The sequence below is a fragment of the Cricetulus griseus genome, chromosome 10, assembly GCF_003668045.3.
Source record: "Cricetulus griseus strain 17A/GY chromosome 10, alternate assembly CriGri-PICRH-1.0, whole genome shotgun sequence".
Lineage (NCBI taxonomy): Eukaryota > Metazoa > Chordata > Mammalia > Rodentia > Cricetidae > Cricetulus > Cricetulus griseus.
The window spans coordinates 29,225,886-29,251,073 of NC_048603.1; the positions used below are offsets into that span (position 1 = coordinate 29,225,886).

Sequence of the window (25,188 nt, forward strand, 5' to 3'; positions counted from 1 at the left end):
CACAGAGAAACCCTGCCTAGAAAAACAAAAACAAAACTCTCAGCAATGACGGAGACAGATGGGGGTTAAATGGGGCCTTGGAAGTGTTGATATAGCCAACGTCTATCCGGAGCTAACTGGAACAGGAGTTGCATAGGTGGACATTGTGATCTGCGATGTTTGAGCTTTCCACTGTGCCACACTCTGGATAGAGTCCTTATGACAATCCTAAGAGACACTCCCAAACAGAAAGAAAGGGAAGCAAAAGTGGGGTGATTGGGACACCTGCTGAGAGGTACATGATGGGCGACTGGGGAGATCGCTCTGTGGGTAAAGTGAACGGCAGTGTGAGTCTGTAACCCTCAGTGCTGGGTGAGGGAGATGCAGGCAGGACATTCCAAAAGCTCGCTGGCCAGCCAGCCTAGGCAAAATAGCTCCAGAGAGACCCCATGGAGAGTGATAAAGGGAGACACCAATATGGACCTCTAGCCTCTATCTGCACACACACAGGGGTGTGAACACACCCTCACAAACATATATATACAACACACACACACACACACAGGGGTGTGAACACACCCTCACAAACATATATATACAACACGCACACACACACACACACACACACACAAGACACAGCATGGATTTCGATTTACCAAGTTCCCATACTGTGTCTTAGGTTCTTTTAAGCCTCGTATTAAAAGTAGAAGCTAACCGACCTGCCTTGATTAGTGGGGAAACATGGGCATTACTCCTTCACCTTCTTTTGTCCCCTTCCTGAGTCTCTACCTCCTCCAGCAACCGCCAAAGCATCTGCAAATAGTGCTATCAACGGGGGACCACGCACGTGCTGACTACATGTGCTTACGGGGCCATGTCATTCGAACCGGCACACACGCATCCAAATTAAGCCAACATTTTACTTCGTTGTAGCTCAAGTATCTCTACCCAGCCCTATTCCCAGATCAATTCATGAGTGAGGCACTAACAATTATGTGTTTTAAGACCACTGCCCACCAAGTGGCAGATATAATTCTAGTATGGTGATTTCTAAATGTGATCTGCGGACCAGTATCATGGTATGACGTAGGACCCACTGAATCAGCAACTGCCAAGGCAAAGCCCAGTGACTTCATGTGAACGAACCCTGTGGGTGATTAAGATGGTCACTTTGAAGGGCTCTAGCAGGCCCAGCTGGGCAAACAGTCATTAACAGGTTCTGCCTTTACCCTGCTTTCCCATTGCCTCTGCCTTGCCAAAAGCCATTAGGTTACATTCCTAAAGCTAGCCACCAAGGTCCATTCCCTTACTTGGCCACTTCCTCCTCCTGAGGCTGACTACCAAGGTCCAGCTATCAAAGTATTGAAGTCCAGCAATCAAAATGCCCCTTTGGCTCATCCAATCAACGTGTCCAATCAAATTTAAACACCTCAGCCTAACACAGGGTTTCCCCCTTTACCTTTATAAACTGCCATTTCCCTGTGGGCCACATCTGTCTCCTATCCAGAGGCAATCCTTCATCCCTCAGGAGTAAATATCCCTTCCCTCCCCCTTGTTCCCTTCCCCTTGTCTCCCTTCCTCTATCTCTTGTCTTTGTCTCTTATTCCCTGCCCTCTGTCCATCTGAGGAAAAATAAATCTCATTTGTGCTGAAAACATACAAACATGTCGTGACAGGTTATGTCATATTCAGGCCCGTGTTCGCCATGCTTGGGCCTGGTAGAGCCCTTCACACTCAACTGCTGTAACCCTGGTCAGAGCATAACCCTCCCCCAGGCCCAGGGTAGAGCTGCCCAGATAATGGCCCTGAAAGTCTGCTTATCTCCAGCCTTCCTCCTTGCTTTAGGCAACAGGAAACCCCCAGTCAGTCTCACACCATGGGATGACAAATGAGGGGGCTGCCTTCAGATGGGCCATGCTAAGATGTGGGGACAGCTGGGAGATGAACAGTTATCACGAAGTACAACACAGGGAAGCAACGGTCCTGGAGCCAGTGAAAAGCCGCTCCCCCTTCCAGCAACCAAGACAAAGGCAGTGGGTTGGAGAGAGGCGGGCAGGTGAGAGGGCCAAATCACGTGGTTTGCTGATTGTGTAGGAAGAAAGGGAGAATACAACAACTTCTGGCAAAAAACAAACAAACAAACAAAAAAAGTGGGTCGGTGGTGGCGGGAAGCAGAGGCAGGAGGATCCCTGTGAGTTCGAGACCAGCCTGGTCTGCAAGAGCTAGTTCCAGGACAGCCTCCAAAGCCACAGAGAAACCCTGTCTCAAAAACAAACAAACAAACAAAAAAAACAAACAAAAAAACAAAAACAAAAACAAAAAAAAACAACTTCTGGCTGGCTGGTGTACGAGGGTAGACGGCCATCCACCTTAGAGATGGACGGCAAACATGCAGGTTTCCAAGATCAGAGTAAGTTCGAGGTTGGGGTCTGTTGAGTTTGAGATACCTTCCACACACCCAGCAGGCACCTGCATCAACACCTCAGAAAACAAGGGGCTTGAGGTAACTGGGGAAGAATGAGCCCACAGCAGGTTTCTGTCTGTCTTGGAGCAAAGAGTAGGTATCGATTATAAGCAGGACTAAAAATAGTTTCCGTAACAAACACATTTATTGATCTGTCTGTTGTATGACTTTTCTTGGGGAGACATGAACCAAAATCTGCTCACCCTAGGTATGGCACCAAGGACAAACCAAATCAATGGTTTTACCCAAGTTTAGCATAAAACAATAGATTTCATTGGGGCTATTTACAAGAGCGTGGGAGAGTGGGTTTCTGCCTCCAGGGTATCAGCACTGAAAACAAGTTTCACCCTCTGGCAATTGCTAACCATGGAGATGGGCAGAATCCAGTGTGGGGCCTGGTTCATAACCTGGTGAGCCAGCTGCTTCAAGAGCTCTCTCCCATGTCTTCAGAGGAACGTTAGGTGGCCTGATCTTATGAGAGTCTCATGAGGGTAATCACAGCTTGCCTGATTCTAAGATAGAAACAGCAAGGTCATGTCCAGAGGGCCCAGTTCCACAACCCAGCCTTAGCAGGCAGCCTGGGAGAAGGCACACAGCATGTCAGAAACATCATTAAGGGTGGAGCTCTGGCTGCCTCTCTGTCCTGCCACCCCCGAGTGTGTGCCTACCCCTCCTCCTCCTTATGACACAAATGGTCATCAGCAAGGAGGAAGAGGAGAGGGGAAGATATGTCTTTCTCCTTGTGTGCCATTTTCCTCTCTGAGGCAAATTTTTTTGAAAAGTTTCGAGCATCCCGTGTCACAGGGCAGACTGCTGGGCAGACTAGCCCTAGGCTGGCAAAGGGAGACTGAAAGGTTGTGAGCCCTTTGTCCCTGGGAGAGAGTAAACTAGCCATTTACAGAGAGAGAGAGAGAGAGAGAGAGAGAGAGAGAGAGAGAGAGGGTTGGGGCAGGGGAAGAGTTGGCTCCATGCTATGGAAATGGTGTGACAACCAAAATGAACTGGCAAGAGGGAGGCCTGGTCGTACAGCTCCAACCTAGGAAAACAGGATCTGCTCCCAGAGTCCATGAATACTGGCTGCAATACAAGCATGCATATGTGTACACAAGTATGTGCTCACATATGTGTGCATGCGCGCACACACACACACACACACACACACACACACACGAGAGAGAGAGAGAGAGAGAGAGAGAGAGAGAAAGACAGAGAGAGAGACAGAGAGAGACAGCGAGAGACAGAGAGACAGAGAGTCTACAGACTCTCAAGTCCCTTATATAAAACTTCTTGACACTCACAAGTAACTTATACACACCCTCTTGTATACCAACCCCTGTCTAGATTAGTGCCAAGGTAACACTGTGTTGTATGTGAAGTGTAAACAGTTGTTCACGCTACTGTTTCAAAATCAATGATAATCAAAACACTTGCACATGTTCTGGTCAGATGCAATTGTTTTCCAGATAGTTTTTTTTTTTAACCTGTGGTTGGTTGAATCTGAAGAAGCAAAGTTGACTTCCCATCACCTTCTTTCAGCATCTGTGTGTACAAAATGTCAGAGAGGGAATGGAGAGACAGCTCAGGGGCAGGAGAGCTTGCTGAACCATCGTGAAGACCACAGTTTCCATCCCAGTACCCGTGTAACCAGCTGGGTGACCCGTGCATGTCTGTAATCCCCAGTTCCCAGGGAGGCAGAAACAGGAGTAGCCCAGGGCTTATCGTATTCCAGTTCGGCCAAAAAGCATAAATCCCAGGTTCAAGGAGAGACCCCACCTCAAAAGAACGGTCAGAGGGTGATAGAGCAGGACACCCAACACCCTCTTCTGTGCTCTGTGTCATCTTCAGTGGCACACATACCCACCACACACACACAGACATATGTAGGCAGAGGCTTCTGTCCTGCCTGGTCCCGCAGCTGTTCAGTCCCAAATAAACACACAGAGTCTTGTATTAATTATAAACTGTTTGGCTCACTGGTGATGCCAGAATCTCTTGCTTTCTTGGCAGCTACACGGTGTCTCCCTGGAGACTCACTCTCCATATTCCTCTTGCCCGAATCTTTCGGTCTGGTAGTCCTACCTACACTTCCTTCCTGGGTAGGTACATCCTGCTTGTCCATTGGCTGAAACAGCTTTATTCCTCAACCAATAAGAGAAACATATATTCACAGCATACAAAAGGACATCCCCCATCAGACATACATACACACAGATAAATATATCGTCTTTTTCAAATGTCAGAGAATTCTGGTTGGCTTGGGTCACGTCCTGCCTGGTAGTTAATCCCCAGGGCCATGGCTGAGTTTACCTTTGGGAGAGGGGGCACTGGCTTACCACTGCTGGTTTCTTCCAAGTGTGGTTTTTACTAGTATCAGGCCTCATGCCCTCACTAGTCACACCAACTTTCAGATCACCACGAGATAACCAAGACTTGAAGAACAGACAGGAAGTAAAACAACTCCCTCTTCCTACGACAGGGGATTTGAGCAGTTATAGTGAGGGAAAAGGAGAAAAAACACAAAAAGGAATTTTAAAGAGAAGAATTGCCAGGCCTGGAGCCAATGCACATTCAAGTCTCTTTTGGGGGGGAAAGAATAACATTCATTGTTTTGATACAGGCTGAGACAGGAATTTGGTAAAGCAAACTCCCGGCTGTTTCTTCTTGGTTCTATTACAGCAAATCAGAACTTGTCCACACTGTGTTTAGAGCTCTTACTGTCCAGTATATATAATACCGTGATGGCCTACTCAGCTCCCAGTAGTCTCTCAGTCCCACTTGTCCACTGAACTTTGACTATTAAGGTTTCAAGAATACACTAGTTATTTTTTTTTTTATCTTCTAAGAAACAAACCCCAAGTTTTTACTCTGGGTGAATTGGCTAAAGACAGTCTTTGGCAATGTAAGAAGGAAGTGGATCATTCCTTTCTAATAAAAAACATGCCTCCTTTGCCATAACCCCTGAAGACATGGCTCCTGTCACCATTGATAAATGACTGTCATCTCCCAGCAGCCACCTGCTCTCCAGCCTCCCTTTCCTTGGTGCAGTACAGTGGTGACTGGGTATCTGGAAGCTTTAACACTCTTCCAAGGTCTCCAGATTCCAAAACAATCTGTGGACAACCCTCGAGTAGACTATCATTTTCCCCACGACACAAATCTTGTTTCTAGATGGTTAATGCCACCTTCTAGTGGATAGTCTATGCCCTTGGGCCCAACACAGCATTTTAAAACAACCAAAAAATGGGCCAACCGGGAGTGGTCACATAGACGTGACACCCTGACATGCAGGCAGGCTGTGGTGCCCTCAGTGTCAGGATGCAAACAACAGGACAGGAGGTGACAGCAGGCTTCTCGCTGAGATCTGCACTGGGCTCCAATTTTTCTTCCAAGTTACCTTATCCTGTTTCTCATCTTTCAGATTTATCCTCAGAAAGACACGGCCGCTTTTAATCTTCCCTTTTATGGAAGTCCAAGTATTTGCTCTTGGTGCCTGGAGATCTTAGTCAGGACCCATGTGCTGTTTACCACTAGAAGCTCAACTTCTCAACACCTGCTAAAGCGATGTGTTGACAGCATTGTTATAAGCTCGGGCCATCTAGACCCTGGGCACGTAGGACCTTGGTGCTATTGACATTTGGGCTCAGGTAACACTTTGTTGTGAGGGGCTTTCTATGTATTGGAAAATGTTTAGCAATCCGTGGCTTCTGTCCTTAGCTATAAGAGTAGTCATTCCCTATCTGGGATCGATGTATATGTTTCCCAGGCGGTGCCAAAGTTGCCCAGAAGGAGAACTCACTCCTGGCTAGTTGAGAGTCAGTACATTTGTTACACACCTTTGGGAGAGCAAGACCATGTGGCCCCATGTGTCCCCACGATGTCTTCAGCTCTTTGGACCGGCATCAGTGGTCATATCTGTTGCCTTTTGCCTTCATATTGACCCTGTCTCTTATCACAGGGACAAAGCTCCTGGAGGTTGACCCTTGTCCTCATGATGAAGACAACGGCAGTTCTGGGGCTGCTGTTGTTCTACATTGGTGATTTATGGTGGTCAGGGGAGGAAGCCTTCGCTGCACAATCAGTGAGCCTGATAGACAGCTAAGCTGCAGGTGTCCCCGAGTATAGTGACCCTGTGGGGAAAGACATTGGCAGAGTCACCCACGAGTTCGTTTACACATATCTCCTGCTTGCTTGAAGCCCACGAAAGGTTCCCAGGCTCCATCTCCTGAAATGCTTACTCAGCACGACAAGCTGGCTGCACATTTCCACTTTCGAATGTCCATTGCCATCTCCAGGAACAACAGTGCCTGGTGCTTCAAGGCGCTGGCTGTGGAGGAGTCTTAAGTGAGGCTTCCTTGCTTCTGGCCAAGGCCACAGTCACCTTTGATAAATGTCACATCAACACATGTAACCTAAGAATGCTTGTCTTTCTAGAATATGTCGGAACTATGCTAATTGCCACTTAATGGTACGGCGAGCATGGTAACGCTCACCTGTAATCCCAGGACTCAGGAGGCAGAGGCAGGAGGATCTCTGTTGAGTTCCAGGCCAGCTCGGTCTACATAGTGAGTTCCAGGACAGCCAACGACATAGAGAAGCCTTGTCTCAAAAACTCAGTTTTTAAGAAGGTAGCAACATACAGAATGGATGTAAAAGAGAGTTTATTTCTAATATAACAAGTTTCACCCATTTTTCAATACACAGCCAATCTATGTAAATAAGGCATGCTGAGTTCTGATCCAAATGGATGTCTTTTCCTTTTGCATGTGTGTCTGCGTGTGTGTGTGTGTGTGTGTGTGTGTGTGTGTGTGTGTGTGTGTGTGTGTGTGTGCACATGTCTGCATGCATATGGGCTCCTGTGAGTGTACATGTGTGTGGAGGCTTGAAGCCAAGATCAGGAATCTTCTTCAGATGCTCTGCCCATTGTGCAACAGACACACAGCTGCACCTAGAGCTTTCTAGCTCCCGCTGAGCTGATCCACCTACTCAGGAGCCTGCTAGGGCTGCCCCAGGGATCCCTCCACTCTGCTTTCCTAGCCCTGGAATTACAGGAGGACCACAGCACCCACCAGACATTTACATATGTAAATGATCTCCACCCCAGGCCTCACATTTGTGAGCAAGTGCCTTAAGCGGGGAGCTATCTTTCCATCCCCAACTGTCTTCTTCTTTCAACCTTATCTGTCAAGTTACCCAAATAGCTTACTCATGTAGAGTGGTGTCCAATCATAATCACCCTGTCACTTCAAAACTCCGTCTCACGACTGTGTCACATCCCCATCACCCCATTTGGACAGAGCTCAAGCTTCTCTGAGCACTTCCGGGCTCTCCAATTTACCCCAAGATTAGGAATTACATGGGTGGGAAGGGGCTGTGGGACTAGGGGAAGCTCGGCTCTTCGCTGGGGACATCATAGAGAGTCCCAGTGGGAATAAAGCAGTGACCACAGGGCAGAATACCAAGCATCCCTGCCTGAGCCAAACTGTGCCTGAGTGTGCCCAACAGAACACACAGAAAAACAGCGTTTTCGGTTTGGTAGTCGCAGGGTTTGCTATACAAGCAGTTAGTGCACTTACATTTAAAATAAATAAATAAATAAATAAATAAATAAATAAATAAATAAGACTTTTGATCAGATTGATTAACCGGAGGAAACCATGACCAAGAAACAATCAACTTAAGGAAACCAACACGTCACGCTTAAAATGCAAATGGCCCCGTGATTGTTTCAAGTTGTCTCTCAATCTGTGCTCTCCAGAGTCTGTGGCTACGTCATGCAGATTATCTTCCGGCTCTGAATTCATGAACTTTAATCCTGCAGTAATTTGTGTTCAGACTAACTGGCTCAAAGTACAGATGACTGACCATTTAGAGGTATGAGGTCATTACAAGGACAGGAATCTAGCCCATGAGCAAGTAGGTGACCATAGGCAGGTGACTTAATAACGAGACTGTGGTTTCTTTACCTGTAAAAGAACAGGGTTCAATACCTTTCCTCCAGTGCTGCCCATAGTTCAAACTTAAAGACAGCCTTCGTGATGTTGGCTGTATATGCGTCTCACCTGATCTACAAACAGTCCTACTATTACCACCTTTAAACCCGTTTGCTTTTTTGCAGCAGTGAATTTCTCTTAAGAGGAAACTCTAGATTAGCACAATGAATAGTGAGCTAGCATCAGTGTGTATATAAGAGAAAACAAAAGATGGTATAAAATTCTGACTACTTTTGGTGTTGCCTGCTAAAGGCTCTGATCCTGTCACCTGATCTCCAATTTTAAAGTGAGAGGGGAGAAAGTAGTTTGCATTGAATAGAATAGTAATTGACACTGTAAATATCTGAGGCCTTGGGGCCACCGTGCAAGTTCTTACACCCTGCCATCATACAAAAGTAGCCATGGAGACGTAACTGGATAGGCTGGATGTTGCAACTTTATTTCCAAAAACAAATAATGGGTTAGTGAAGGCCCTCTGCCTATGATGCTCCATCTGCTAGGTTAGAAGTGTGTAAAACCCTAACATTACCAGGCAAAGACAACCAGAAGAGTTGAGAGAGAATGTAATTGTAACAAAAGAGAGAATGTAACAAGAATTTTCTTGTTCTTATTACATTATTTATTTATTTATTTTGTGGTTTGTGTGTCTGTGTCTGTGTGTGTGTGTGTGTCTGTGTGTGTGTGTGTCTGTGTGTGTATGTCTGTGTGTCTGTGTGTGTGTCTCTCTCTGTGTGTGTGTCTGTGTGTGTGTGTCTGTGTGTGTGTGTGTGTCTCTGTGTGTGTCTGTGTGTGTGTGTGTGTCTGTGTGTGTGTGTGTGTCTGTGTGTCTGTGTGTGTGTGTCTGTGTGTGTGTGTGTGTCTGTATGTCTATGTGTCTGTGTGTGTGTGTGTCTGTGTGTCTGTGTGTCTGTATGTGTCTGTGTGTCTGTCTGTGTGTGTGTGTGTGTGTGTCTGTGTATGTGTCTGTGTGTGTGTGTGTGTGTGTGTGTGTGTGTGTACATGCACACTCACATGGCATAGTATACATATGGAGGTAAGAGACACACGTGTAGACTTCAAAAGCCAGCTTGTGGGAGTCGGTTCTTCCCTACCATGTGGGTCCCAGGGATCCAACTCAAGTCACTAGGCTTGATGACAGTCACCTTCACACTCTGGGTCATTCCCCAGGCCTGGGAATTCCCTTTCTAATGGGATTTCTAATGACTCCTATGTCTTGGTGTTCTATGTTGTCTATCTGGAAAGACTCTGACTATATTTCACCATTTGAGTCTATGACAAACCTCTTCCCTCTGTGTTGAGCATTTTGAACAAGGTCCAGGCTTTCTTACCCACATAAACCCTCAGTCCATTTCCAGTCTCCTTGTGTCTTCATTGGGATATGAGCAGCAAATGTTTATAACAATGGCTAGATCAATAGCTCTCTCAACCTTGGCCATCCATTAGAATGGTCTGGAGAATTTCAAACTTAGAAGACTGACCTATGCCAGCCTTTCCTGAGTTAGCAGGAGCAGAGTAGGGCTCTGTCCTTTGCATACTTTGGACATTCAAAATGATTGTGATGTGAGCCAGGGTTGAAAAGTTACTCAACTTTCTCCTGGCCAGGCCATCTCCCTCAGAGCCCATTTTCCCTCCATATAGCATTAATTCTAAGAGCTCCAAGTGAAATCTAGCTCAAACTGCACCACATCTGAGTATCTGGGGCCCTTCCTTTCCCTTGGGGGTCTCATCATCCCTCAGGTAAAGTCTGAAGGAACCCTTTGAGCTAGCATTTTCTCTCATTTCCCTGCTCCATCACTCCGGGAAGCCTGATGCTATTCTCAACTCAGGTTATCTATACTAGTAAATTTTCTCTTCCCCTCCTCTGTCCTTGACAATGACCTGACAAAGTCAAGCTACACATTGCAGAAGGGAGAGGTGCCTCGTGTCCTGAAAACAGAGAGAGATCTGTGTCCTGCATTCATCACACGCCATATGCTGGAACTGGCAGCATACGGCCCCATTGCCTTCCTGAATACATCTACAATGACCAAGTGCCTCAGTGAGTGGCCTCTGTGCTGGCTATTGGGGATGTAACAGTGGACTTGAAGTGACTCTTACCACCAAGAAGTCAACAGTCTAAAGAAAAAGCCAGGCTTTTCAGTGAAGAGAATAGACGTCTCAAAAGCAAAGCCGGTGGGAGTGCTGCAAAATGAGACCATAATCAAAAGCCTAATTTAAAGGTTTGCCGATCATATGGCTGATTCCCAGTAACTGGCATGACCTCTCTGGGTCCAGGGTTAGGAAAGAGATGCTCACAACCTGCCCCTGCAAACTTACCTAATAAGCTTCAGACAGGACGGTGAACATCAGTTTACCCAGCACTGTCACAGATTTAGTACTGAAAGGCCTGTGTCCCAAGACATTCCCAGCTCCAGGCAGATGGGTTAGAGATGGTTTCAGAACAGGGCTGAAGTTTCAGTATACTCCCGTATGCAATTACAGTCTCCATGACTATACAGACTCAATGGCAACAGCAACCATGTGCTTTCAAAAAATGGAGCCTGGAGGTGGTGGCGAACGCCTTTAATCCCAGTGTTCAGGAGGCAGAGACAGATGGATCTCTGAGTTCAAGATCAGCCTGCGCTACAGACTGAGTTACAGGACAGCCAGGGCTACACAGAGAAACCTTGTCTCAAAAAACAAAACGAAACAAAAACCAGCCACAACAACAAAAATGGATGTTCACAAAGCTCCGTTCCTGCCAGTCGGTCGCAGGCAGGAACCTACAGTGTGTGGTGTGTGTGTGTGTATGTGGTGTGTGGTGTGTGTGTGTGTGTGTATGTGTGTGTGTGTGTGTGTGTGTGTGTGTGTGTGTGTGTAGGAAGGAACGTTTCTCCTTCCTCCCTTGCTCCTCGCCTTACCATGACGACCCCTTGAGAACGCCATAAGGCAACAGTTGGCTTACAAAGATTCTGTCAGACAGACAGTGACATTTTACCTATGTCAAAATTGGATGGTTTGTCAGGCTGGAAACAGTTCACTGCCCACTACCCCCAAATAAACACATTAGAAGTTGTCTTCTACTGGCCAAACCTTCCCAATCTTCAGAGTACCTTCACTAAAATTACACACACACACACACACACACCACAAACACCACACACACAAACATGTACACACCGCGCACACACACATACACACACACCACACACACACCACACCACACACACCACACACACACACACACACCACACACACACACCACAAACACCACACACACAAACATGTACACACCACACACACATACCACATACACAAACACACACACCACACAGACCACATACACACATACACACCACACACACCACATACCACATACACACACCACAAACACCACACACACAAACATGTACACACCACACACACACACACACACATACCTCACACATACTACACACATGCACACACACATATATACACACACGTACACACACACATGCACACACACACCACACACATATACCACACACAAACACCACACACACAAACTCACACATACACATACATACACTCCACATACATACCTCACACATACTACACACATGCACACACACATACACACACACACACACACACACACACACACACACACACATGCACACACATACCCACACACTCCACATACACACAACACATACATCCACTCCACATACACACCTCACACAAACACACACAGACAAACAGACAGACACACACACACACACCACACACACAGCTTGCATACTGCAGCATTTTCTGCCCTAGAAGAAAGTGGGAAACGGAAAGTGTCGGGTAAATGTGGAGAGGAGGAGGAAGTGTCCTCAGAGCTCGTGGAAGGACTGGGAAGCTGACTTCTGCCCCTCCAGCTCTGGGTCATCCTTAGTCTTTCCGAGACTGCTGAGCGGGGCAAATATTAATCTGTTAATCTCAGTTTCCAAATGAGAAGCAGAACACATGGTTCCTTCCGCTTGAATGGAAAGGAACACTGGGTGACAGTTCTGGCTGCAGTCACCCTCCTGCAAGCCCAGCCTGCCTAAGAAGAGATGGGGGCACCAACTACCTTGCAAAGAGTGGTACCCAGCCTTCAGCTCTCATTTCACTTTCTATTTTTGCTCCATTAGGCATCTCTTGATCCCACAGCTATCTAGATAAGAGGCTCTTGGCTTTTCTGGCCAGGGGACAAGTGTCAACTGACGTTTCTGTGAAAGACAATCTTTCAAACGGTAGAGCTGCAATTGCTGTTCCTAAAACTAATTTTATTTGAATTAGAAACAAAATTGTTTTACATGACAATCCCAGTTCCCTTCTCCCTCCCCTCCTCCCCTCCCCTCCCCCGACTAAAACCCTACCTATCCCATATCCTTTCTGCTCCCCCTGGATGGTGAGGCCTTCCATAGGGGGTGTCATCAGAGTCTATCGTATCCTTTGGGATAGGGCCTAGGCCCACCCCTGTGTGTCTTGGCTCAGGGAGTATTCCTCTATGTGGAATGGGCTCCCAAAGTCCACACCTATGCTAGGGATAAGTACTGAACAACTACAGGAGGTCCTGTAGATTTCCGAGGTTTCCTCACAGAAACCCATGTTCCTGGGGTCTGGATCAGTCCCACACTGGTATCCCAGCTATCAGTCTGGGGAGCAAGAGTTCCCCGATGTTCAGGTCAGCTGTTTCTGTGGGTTTCACCAGCCTGGTCTGGACCCCTTTGCTCTTCACTCGTCTTTCTCTGCATCTGGATTCCAGTTCAGTTCAGTGATTAGTTGTGGGTGTTGGCTTCTACTTCCACCAGCTGCGGGATGAGGGCTATCGGGTGGCATATAAGTCAGTCATCAATCCTATTATCAGGGAAGGACATTTAAGGGAGCCTCTCCTCTGTTGCTTAGATTGTTAGCTGGTATCATCTTTGTAGATCTCCAGACATTTCCCTAGTGCCTGATTTCTCTGTAAATCTAAAATGTCTCCCTCTATTAAGGTATCTCCATTCTTGTTATCTTCTATTCTTCGCCTGACTCAACCTTTCTGCTCCCTCATGTCCTCTGCATCCCTCCTGTTCTCCCCTTCTCATTCTCCTAGCTCCCTCCCCCCTCCTCCCATGCTCCCAATTAAAACTAATTTTAACAGGGGCCCACAGAAGCAATAATAGGAAGTCTAGCAGAGTTTCTGAACCCAGAGTGTAGTATTGATGCTCATTCCATCACTTGGCCTTGGACAGGTAACTTACCTCTCTGTCTCAGTCTTTTAACTTGCACAGTCATAACACCTGTCTCCACAGCTGCTGTGGGGATTAAAAGGGGTTTCATGTCATCTACAGCAGGGCCTGCCATGTAGCAAGTGATCTGCTTTGGCTGTCATTCTCAGTGCTCAGTATTTCACCCATAGATTTCTCTGTGACTTTCAGTCCCTGACGCTAGTCAAAAGTATAAAGTAGTTTTGGAGTTGACAAAAGATATGGTTAGTAATTTTTTTTTGTTGTTCACTGTGGTAAAGGTGGGTTTTATTTTTGTGTGCCTGTACACACTTTCATGTTTGTATGTTAAAGTTCAAGTGTGTACACATTTGTGTGAAGGCCAAAAGGCAGCCAGACAGCCTCCAGTGTCATTTTTAAGGTGCCATCCCTATTGTTTTTTATTATTTTTGTTTGTTTGTTTCTCTAAGACAGGATCTCTCCACCTAGGCCAGGCTAGGCTGGCTGACCAATGAGGGCTTTCCTGCCTCCCCAGTGCCAGGATTACTTTGTGCAATTCCATGCCATACCTAGCCTTTTTTACATGAGTCTTAGGGATTGAACTCAGATCTGTGTGCCTGCAAAGTGAGCACTTTACCAAAGACGCTATCTCAACAACCCAAGTCCCAATTTTGAAGTTTCCGGGGTTAAGCACCATGGGAGGAATTTACTCAACCCAGTGCAAACCAAGTAAAGACAGAAGATAACCGAAATAATGAGTGCTCTCCACATGCCAGCCGTTATGCCAAATGCTCTGTGTCCACGTCCTTATAACGAGCCATGGGAGGTGGAGTTCTTACTGACATTCAGAAGGGAAAGCAGTCTTAGAAAAGGCACGAGGGAGATAGCTTTGTATCTGGATTAAGAGTAAATAGCTTTGAGAGCAGAGAGAGAAAAACCCTGCTGTCTCAAAGGAGTCTTTTCCAAAGTTACACAGTTAGACCTCGGTTTTCTCAACTTTAGAACATTCTCAAAATCAATCCGAGGCAATTTCACAATGGAATGGGATTCAGCATTGAAAGAGAAAACAATCGAGCCATTTGTGACTACCTTGATGAGTCTAGGAAGCACCCTGCTAAGTAAAATAAGCCACTAAGAGATCAACACTGCACCCCTGCACTTCTGGGACTACTTCCGGACCTACAATAGCAGAACTCACAGGGATGGTGCCTTGAGCAGTAGCTCCCGGGAATCAAGGCAGGGAATGAGGTGTCGTTCAGCTGCTGTACAGTCTCAGCCACAATGAGCTAGTTCTGGAAATGCACGCTACGGTATGCTACTGCTGCTCAACAGTATTCTAACATACGCTTAAACTTAGTCAGGCTTGCAAATCTCGAGCAGAGTCTCTCACGCACATTCAAGGGAGCACAGAAAGTTGGGGTGGTGAGGGTTCACCTCAACCCTTGACCATGGTGATAGTTCCGTGGGTTTATGTGTAAAACTAAAGGTACCGAGTTGTATACAGCGTATCGTACCAAGCACACTCCAAATTGTTAGTTTTCTTCAAGAATATTGTTTTAAGAAAATAGTGCAAGCCAAGTTCAGCCAGAATAGCCAGCATTGGTTCGTGGTGCAGCCAGAACACCCGGCAATGATTCGTGGTGCCACGGATGGTGCTAATGCTAATTTCTGCCCCTGAGAGGAATCTAGGCTTGCCCAGAGCTAGGCCCTGGCACAACCTCCCGCCACTTTGCTTCACAGACCCAGAAAACACCTTCGCCTAATCCTGACCCTTGTTTAATACCCTCAGCTTCTGTGTTTATTTACTTCACAGTGGCCCCAGCAGCACCTGGCAGCTCAGTGGCTCTCTGCCCTCTGCGCTTCCTGAGCCCTGCTGGCTCAGAGCCTGGATACCAGGCAACCATTCTCAAATATTTACCAAGCCGAGTGCCCCAAGCCAGGACCTCCAGAGACCAGTCCGGCTCCCATTACATTTCAACAATACTTCAGAGTCACAAATGACCCTTCCATCCTTAGGTCACCAGGCAGCCCACCTTCTACGTGCCACCAACCCAGTGACGGTTGTCGTCTAGCATCGGGCTACTCTGTTGGAGACATGACCGTGTCTGAACACCACACTACACATGAGCAAGTGCATGTCTGCCTTAAAGACGAGCTCTAGTTAAATGGAAAATAAAGTCGTGTTTCTGAGGGAAAAAAGGTCAGCTGAAGAGCAAGCCTTTCTAGTCAGTCTGAATTCGAATCCCAGCAGCTCAGACCTCTTCATTGTAATAGAGAGACACATACATGTATAAGTACGTGTGTGTGTGAGTGTGTGTGTGTGAGTGTGTGTGCGTGTGTGTGTGTGTGAGTGTGTGAGTGTGTGAGTGTGTGTTAGTGTGTGTGAGTGTGTGAGTGTGTGTGTGAGTGTGTGAGTGTGTGAGTGTGTGAGTGTGTGTGTGTGAGTTGTGAGTGTGAGTGTGTGTGAGTGTGTGTGTGTGATTGTGTGTGAGTGTGAGTGTGTGAGTGTGTGTGTGTGTGTGTGATTGTGTGTGTGCCCAGATGTATGTTAAATAGACGTGAATCACAAAATGAAACTTATGTATCTTCATTTGTGTACATTTAACTTTCCAAACTTGTTGGCAAAATATGCAGAGCTGAGCCAAGCGTGGCGTGGTGGTGACACCTACAATCCCCAGCTCTTGGAAGGAAAGGTGGGGGTTGAGTCAAGGTTATCCTTGGCTCCATTGTGAGTTCAGGAACACCCTGGGATGTGTGAGATCCTGTCTCACAAACATATGTGTAATTGATATGTACATAAATATTACTTCCTGACACATTGTAGGTGTCACTACAAAAGGCAAAAGGACAAGAGATGACTGAAGGAGCCGGGAAGGACTCACGCAGATGCCCTGTAACCCTGGGGTATCTAATGTGTTGTGAGGCAATCGTGTGGTATAAGGCTGGCATTCTAAATGTGGTCTCACGCCAGCTCGGCTTGGCCTTGCAGGACAGACACTGCCTCCAGTTTACAGAGAAGGACACTGGCTCATGGGTGAGCGGCCAAGTGGCAGAATCACAGCTGAACCAGAATTCCTGTGGCTCAGGCCCAGGTCCTCATACTGATTGTTATTGGCATTTGACCTCTTGTGCCAGCTTTGCTTCCCGGGTGTTAGTGGGTGCCAGGGCTGCTCACAACAAGCGCATCCAAACACAGAGGATGTCATTCTGCCTCCACACTCAAAGCAGGCAGGTACCTGTGTACTCATTCGAAACCTGGGAACATGGTGGCCCTGTGCTGGTGTCCCCTGCCACCAGCTCCATAGCTAACCCATATACCTCCCCTGACACCTCCTGGCTGGCAAACAGCACTAGGCCCCAAAGTCATCTGCGCATTTAACAATGAACAATGGCTGTGGCATGCCTGCTACCTGTGTATTCCAGAGGAAAGCCTGAAACAGCTCCTCCAAAGGAGCGCCAGGACATCACTGACAAACATAAATACAGTCACTGTGGAGACAGACCCAGCCACACAGAAGGAAAATCCAAACAGGCTGAGATTCTCCTCTTCTCCCCTTCCTGCCCCTCTGTCTGTCTTCCTCCTCCTCCTCCTCCCTCCCTCCTCCCTCCCCCCCTCTCTCTCTTTCTCCTTCAAATCATGACATGACACATTAACCCTGCTATTACAAGGAACAAGACTCCATTGTCTTCTCACGCAGGTTGGAAAGGGTAGCCTACACAGAGCGGGGCCTGGGTCCTCCCTTCCCTGCTGATGACAGTGTTTCTGATATGGAGTCATTCTACATTAGATTCCAGGCATGCACACCCATAAGGAAGTCCCAGTGTCCTAGTCGCTGCTCTATGGCTGTGAAGAGACACCATGATCACGGAACTCTTATAAAGGAATGTATTTAATTGGGTCTGCCTTGCCGTTTCAGAGGTTCAGTTCATCATGGCAGAAGCATGGAGGCGGATGCTGGAGCAGTAGTTCAGACCCACATCCTGACACTTAACACACGCGCATGCGCACACACACATGCTCACACACACACACACACACACACACACACACACACACATGCTCGCACACACACACTCACACACACATACATACACACTCACACACACACACGCTTGCACAGCTCTCTCACACACACACACATACACACACACACACACACACACACACACGCTCGCACACACGCATGAGCACATGCACACATGCACAGAGAGAGAGAGAAAGAGAGAGAGAGAGAGAGAGAGAGAGAGAGAGAGAGAGAGAGAGAGACTGGGCCTGGCTGGTGTGGGCTTTTGAAACCTCAAAGCTCGCTCCAAGTGACACACTTTCTCCATCAAGGCCACACCTCCTAATCCTTCTCAAAAAGTGCTGCTCCCTGATGAGCAAACATTAATCTCTATGAGCCTGTGGGGGCCGTTCTCACTCAAACCACCTCACCCAGCCTCATCTCCAGCCCTAACACGTGATTCCATACCCTCTCAGAGTCCCTGGGTATCATAGCTTGAACCAAAGGACACTCCGACTCAGCTTTTACCCTTGAACTTGTTGGGCAAGTAGAGGGGATTCTTTTCCCATCCCTTAACTATACTTCCAGGGATGGGGCCAGGGATGTCATTTACTACCTTCCTGAGTCAGAAAGTCCTGGCTCTAGTCTTGGTTCCCACTCAGCCATTCCCTGACCAGGAGGTCTCAGACAAACCTTCACATGGCCTCTAGTAGCCCTGGCAACTTCTTTGTGCCAATGAGGAAAAGGTGTCCCATTGAGGGGAAGCCACCCTGCCAGCAATTGACAAGTGTGACCCGACTCGTGGGGACCTGAGGCAGAGCCTAGCCTACAGTTCAGCTTCCACTCTGAGTTTTGAAGTTTGACAGCTAACAGGGGTCCTGACGCTGACGAGTTAACAGGACATGTGGAGTGGTCTGGGAAGAACCCTGAATAGACAAACTCTGCTGTCCAGGTCCAGTCCCGCCCCTGAAGACGAGCAAGCACACCATCTGGTCTTCTGAGAGTCCTTCAGAGACTCATCTTTGCCTGGAATTTGACTAAAGAAAATTATGGTGGGTAGCTGGGGGGAGGATAGCTCAGTGGGCGAAGCTCTTACTTCACAGGCATGAAGTCCTAAGTTCAGGTCAGAATCTATACAGCATCGAACACAGTAACACACAGCTGTAACACTTCAGTCTCAATGGCAAGATGGGAGGCAGAAAAGGAAAAACCCAGGGATGCTCCCAGGCCAGCTAACGTGGCAAACAGCAAGAGACCTGTCTCAAACGGCATCCTCAACGACAATGTGGCAAATCCATGCCCCTGCTCACACACACAAGCAGGCTTGCTCATGCACGTGAGCTCCGTGAGTCTGTCTGTGTGACCTCGTGGGACCCCATACTCAAAGAACCCCATGTTTGCCTGAGTGCTCTGACAACACCATGTTGGTTGGAATTCTTCATCATTTTTGAGCATCGCTTGGTTGTGAGTCCTGAAAGCAGTGTGGCAAATCTTGCCAAGAAGCCTCCCAAAGCAGCAGGGTGACTTTCTCAAAGCCACATGAGATGTGGATAAGGAGAATGGCAGTGTTAGTCCTCTGCCTGAGCACAAGGCCTGAGGCAAAAGTGGGGTGAGCAGCAGAATAATGCATGACCCAAAGCCAGGTGCCCTGGCCTGTAATAAACACTGTGAGCATAGCTCGTTCTTCTCTATAGATAACAAACGAAGGACTATAAACTGGCTGGGATGTAGCAGGTGTTCTAAAAAGGCCAGCCCACCTCCTGGCTTGTTTCAAATGCTTCAATACAGGCCATGTAAACCTGGCAAGATGGTTCAGTGCACAAAGACCAATGGCCCAAGTTTGGTCCCTAGGACCTACATGGTGGAAGGAGAGAACACTGTAAATCATTCTGTGACCTCTACAAAGACATTGCTACATGTCCACACCCACAAAAAATACAAACAAAATCAATTAATACATAATGCATACAATTAAAATATAACTGTCACATGCACACAACCACAAACATATACGAACAAAATCAATTAATTGACACATAATCAGTTAATACATGCAATCAATTAATACATAAAGAAATGGAAGACATCTTATAGGAATTGTTTTTTTCAAACTGATGGGTAATTCCTTTCTAATCCAAAAAATGTGAGGGGTGGCCCAAGAACCCCTTTGACTCTCAGGTCCTATGATTTTCCATTCATAGAAACCTCTGTCAGACCACAGATGTTGTAAGGACACTTAGGGTCACAAGGGCAAACACCCAACTCATGTTCTCTTGGTCAGAGGGTAAGGTTTTGATTGTCATTAATGAAACAGAAAGTCATCCAGGTATTTCCACGCTGGGGATATTTTTCTCCCTGCCCTCCTCCTCTCCTTCACCCATTCTCCTCTCTTCTCGCTAAATCTTGCTCTCGGCCTCTCTCTTTTCTCTCACACTTTCTCTCTGTGGTATGTAGTGGGCAAAATGGCCACCAAAGCAGCTTTAAATTAAGAATCACTCAGCTCCTCAGGGCCAGTAGAGGGAGCCTCATTCCTCTCTCGGTTTATTAACCTAAGGAAAGACTGAATGATTCTGTTGAAACTGTACACTCAATCCTGAACCAGTTATGACAGCCCCAGTGACGGGGCAGGAGTCCGTATGGATGACCGACAATGATGATGACCAGGTCTCATGACTGAAAACCAATTTGGGACACCAAGAGTGGGGGAGGGGCAATCCACCAAAGAAATAGTGATGCTAAGCAAATACCACATGTCCATTGTGTTGTTCTTTTGTTTAAGCTGCAGCTGCTAATATAGAAAGGAACAACGAATAAGCAATCCATGTGGAGTTTATTTATCAGAGGGGGGGAAAGGGGGGATGGGCAGTCAGCCAACCCTAGGGGAGCCGAGAGAAAGAGAGCGAGGGGTGTGGGGCAGGACCTTTTAAAGGGAAGATTGCATATGCGCAGTAGGGCAAAGGTCGAAAGGCATGGCGGGCGAGTGAGTACCCGCTTGTTAGGGGGCGGGGTTAGGGTCATCCAGGTGTTTTGTTCTTACACATTGTCCCCTGCGCCGTTTGCTTTTCATTTCCCCTGTGTAGGGAGCGGAAGTGGAATGGTCGTGTATTTCCTTTGTTGAGGAGATACAAGATGTCTCGTGGAGTGAGGAAAGGCAAAGAATTGAGAGAACTCAGATGTTCTCAAGGTTATTAGCGGCAGAATGGCAATTTAACCTACCTTTACATTTTTAATCATGATCTGTTTACTTGTATGGTTATCTGTTATTGATGAAAATGTTGTTGGTTTTCCAGTGTAGTGCTAATGAAAGTGTCTTTTTAAAACAGCTAAATGAAAACAGAGTCTGTTGACTGGGTGAAGGAAAACCTTCACACACTGGTGAAACCTTATTATTTGTATGCAAATAATAAGGATACAGGCATAAGTAAAAGAATACATCTGTGCACGCATTAACTCCAAAGATTGAAATACAAGATACAACTCAATATATAAACAAGACTTCTCTCTCTCAAGAGAACTAAAAGCTAAAAACTACTCTTTTGTGGCCTCGCATAGAGTCTCTGACAAACTTAATGATAAGCTTCTTTTGTAGACGGCACCAAGCCAGGCCAGCAAAAGAATCTGTAAGATTTCCTCAGCTTTGGCCAGCAAACCCTGTTCTCTAGATGTACTTGGTACATTTGTCATGGAGGACAGGTACTCCTGGGACACTGGTACATTGTGTCATGCTTTGTTGGAGAGAGAAGGACATGAAAAGATGGGTTGATATCTAAATCACTTACCATAGAGTTGGCAAGGGCAATTGTCTGTGAGGATAGAGACCCTTGATCCCATGATCGCCCAAGGCCATCTGGCCCCAAGGAGCAGCAGCCTTCACTCTGGGTTCAAAGTTTCCCCAAGCTGATTTCCACAAATGTCCACTTGTAGAGTGGCATCTGTCCTTTGTTTGGATGGTGGCTTGATCTAGTTGAGCATCAGTTCTTGAAAAACTAATTTAAGAACGACTGCATTATCCCCTTTTGAATTATTTCCTCTCCAGGCCAAAGAGAAAAGCCATCTGGGTTTTGATGCAGACCGAGATGCCAAAACGCTGTACAAAGCCTGCAAAGGAATGGGTAAGGGACACTTTTGTTTGTTTATTTATTTCTGAAATTGATTAAGCTTGATGTCATGACCAACTTCCCCATAGTGACAGGAAGGTGACCTACCTGTCACATTATTCTAAGCTAACTCAAGTTGATCTCTTCCGGGTGACCTCTTTATCTGAGGTCTCAAAGTAATCATAGGGACTCATGATTTTTGAGGGTATTTATTGGAAGTTAAATCTCGTGACATTTCATTTGACCTTGAAGTTATGGGGAACTTCATTAGGAGTAAAGCTTAGGCTTTCTTAATCTTGTCTCGATCACTCTGGCCTTTTCCTCGAGAGGTCTTGAGGAGTCGGATCTGAAAAGAGCTGGATTCAGGGCGAGGAAGATGCATCTAGAAATGACAGCCGGGCTCAGCAGTGACAGCTTGGGATAATCAGAGAAAGTCGCCGAGGTTGCAGCTTCCTGCTTACAGCCCAGGGCGGCTCATCTCTAGGCTCGTGTAGTGTCGGGCAGACAGCTGTCCAGGAAAGGCCTGTATGGAAGCCTCAGGATGTTTATGCCTGAGGTTTGCTGAGTGGAAGGGAATACCAGGGTACTTTCCAAGCAGCTGAGATTTCCCTCATGCTCTGTGGTGAAGGCCAGATGCCTGGCCATGGGATGGAGATAGGAGTACGTTACTGGGTATGGTGATGAGGTAGCATTTTTTTTTTTTTTTTTTTTTTTTGGTTTTTGGAGACAGGGTTTCTCTGTGTAGCTTTGGAGCCTATCCTGGCACTCGCTCTGGAGACCAGGCTGGCCTCGAACCCACAGAGATCCGCCTGTCTCTGCCTCCCGAGTGCTGGGATTAAAGGCGTGCGCCACCACCAACGCCCGTCGAGGTAGCATGCTTAACACGAACTCTTATGAAGGTGAGGGTATAGTGATTTCACTAGACCCAAGATAAATGATAAATGGGTGTTTATTGGGGAACACTTACACAGAAAGACAGAAGAGAAAGATGGCAGTCGGGTTGGGGAGACATGAAAACAGGTAGAGACTGCTCTCGTGTAATCACAGATCAAAGAACACCAAGACGCTGGGAGAACCAGGACTATGTCCCCGTTGACACAGTGACTTCCAGTATCCAGAACTGTAGGGGTGCAAGCTGTGTTGCTTGAAGCCACTGAGTGTGTGGTAATTGACACAATGACCTCTGGAAGTGAACGCACAGGACAAGTGCAAGCCAGTGGTCCCCCCAGGCAGACAGGACTCGGCCCACTCATCCATCACATGTCTTGCCTTCCCTGTGCCCTCCTCCTCCTCCCTCCCCAACCCCGCCCCACGTGTGAGGATGTGGGCCCTGCCTCAAGCACCAGATTAGGAACACAGCTCTCTGGGGTCAACCAGGTCAGCGTGGGCTGGAGTTTCTGCCACCAGTTTAGCCTTGTTTATCTGCCACACGGGGCTATGTGGCCTTCAAACATTGTGGCTCCATCCTGCTGAGACTCCAACACCATCCAGGTGCTCTCCAGGAAATTGCTGGGAAGCCTAGCACAGATGCTCACGGGAACTTCCAGGCTGGGGATCACTCGGGCTCTTGCAAAGCTATGTAATTACTCCCCTCAGTGTCTGAAGTACAGCCCGCCTGGGGGGGGGAGCTTTTTTAAAAAGTCTTTCCCAGAACCACTGGGGACCAGCCTGAGTCCCTCAAACCATTACAAATGTTTACAGGAAATCTCTCAGCAGCACCGTCTGCTTCTAAGACACATGGTGGATCGTGAAATGTGGAGTGAAGTCACCTTCAGCAAACCGCTTCTTCTTTGCCTTGTAAAAACAGCTTCAGGGACCAACCTGAGACTTGGTCTCAAGTGGCTTCAAGGACATCTATGTGTCATCGTCCAGCCCTTCCTCTAGCTGTAGGCTGGTGTTGGAATATCCTACAGCTACTGTGCTCTCTTGTGTTGCATTCTTGTGTTGCATTTTTGCTGTTTGTTTTGCTTTTCTTTCCTTTTTTTTTTTAAGCCTGGGGTCTTGCATAAAGCAGGATGACCCTGAACTCATTGTACAGCCCAGGTTGATCCCAAATGTGTAATCCCCCTAGTACTTGAATGACAGGGGTTCACCAATGTGTTCATCTCAAGATCTCTCTTTTTTAAAAGCCTTCTAGCAAGAACAATCTACAGAACCAGATTTTTTTTTCTAATAAACTCATTTCCCCTGATTATCCAGATATAGGTTTCAAAAGACAACACAGTCAAGAATATTTACTCTTGGCCTTTGCTATATCCAGTCCATTTGAGTATAACACACACTATTCACACCCATGCATAGAGAAAGTTCTATTCATAATGGTGTGCAAACTTCTTCCATTCACGCATACAGACATGCATTCATTCATACAGAAAGACACGAGACTACCAAATGGAGGCAGGAAGCCACAGGAGGCTCTAGGATCTTAGCGACAATACTGAGGCCCTTGACCTGGACAGGAGTAGCCCCAATGGAAGGAGAGTCCAATCTACAGTATCTAAAAAGAACATGAAATCTTTTCTGAGGTGAGATTTCTGACACTCAGACATTTAAACGTTAGTCACGAAAGCATCGTAGATTACACAGGTACATGTTACCTAGGTGAAAGCCCTGGAGGAAACTAAGAGGGACAACGAGAATAGCAGTGTTGGAACCAAACCAGAAAGAGGCAGGCAATTAACTCCTGCTATTTTTGCAAGTGAGCTCATCCTAGGATTTTCTCTTTTTCCGGTTGGACCCAAATAGCTAAAATCGTCCCAGAATTACAGAGGTGGGAACAATCCTTGAGGTGAAATGACTGTCTGAGGACACAAAGCTGGTGGCTACCTCAGGACCCTCTGTCCTGTGGGCTGGGGCTCTCTCCTTCTAAGTTCCGGCTGGGTCTTTCCAAAGACAGTCTTGAGCACTGATGCTCAAGTGCCAAAGTGATGGTAAAAATCTCGGGTGTTTACCAGGGTCCATTTTCTTCCCTTCCTCATCTCCAGCCAGAACCTTTCCATCTCCTGTCCACAACCACGGCCTGATATTTTTCTTGCTCCCAACTCCTCCATCAAAATATGTCAGCTCCATTTACTGGTCCCCTAGGATCTCAGTCTCTCAACAGCGTAGCCATCACCTACCAGTTCACCCATTCGGCTCTATTCAGAGGTCACCTTGCCAGTTCCCTCACACTTCAACTGAAGATGGTCACCAGCAATGGCAGGACTCTCCAGGTTTGGGGTTGTAGAGAGAGGTCTTGGTTCTTGCCACCAAATTTGTAGACATTGCTGAGAGGAGTTGTAGTCGTATCTTAGAATCTCATAATGACTCACCAAAAACTACATCACTTAAAACAATGGGCATGTGTTGGTATTACAGTTCTGGAAGCCAAAAGCCCACCATCAAAGGGGTTGCAGTTCACATTACATTTCTATGGGCAGCGGCCATTTCAGAAGAGGCAACAGACTCAGTGGGAGA

At 47.0% G+C, this 25,188-nt stretch overlaps 1 protein-coding gene across 1 annotated transcript in view; it reads left to right on the forward strand.

The window, feature by feature from the left end:
• The window catches only part of LOC103158836 (annexin A13), a 57,196-nt gene that overhangs the window by 9,549 nt on the left and 22,459 nt on the right, over window positions 1-25,188 (forward strand). Inside the window, exon 3 of the mRNA XM_027431643.2 lies at window positions 21,672-21,747. Coding sequence (XP_027287444.1) covers window positions 21,672-21,747 — 76 coding nt within the window. The remainder of the gene's footprint in view (window positions 1-21,671; window positions 21,748-25,188) is intronic.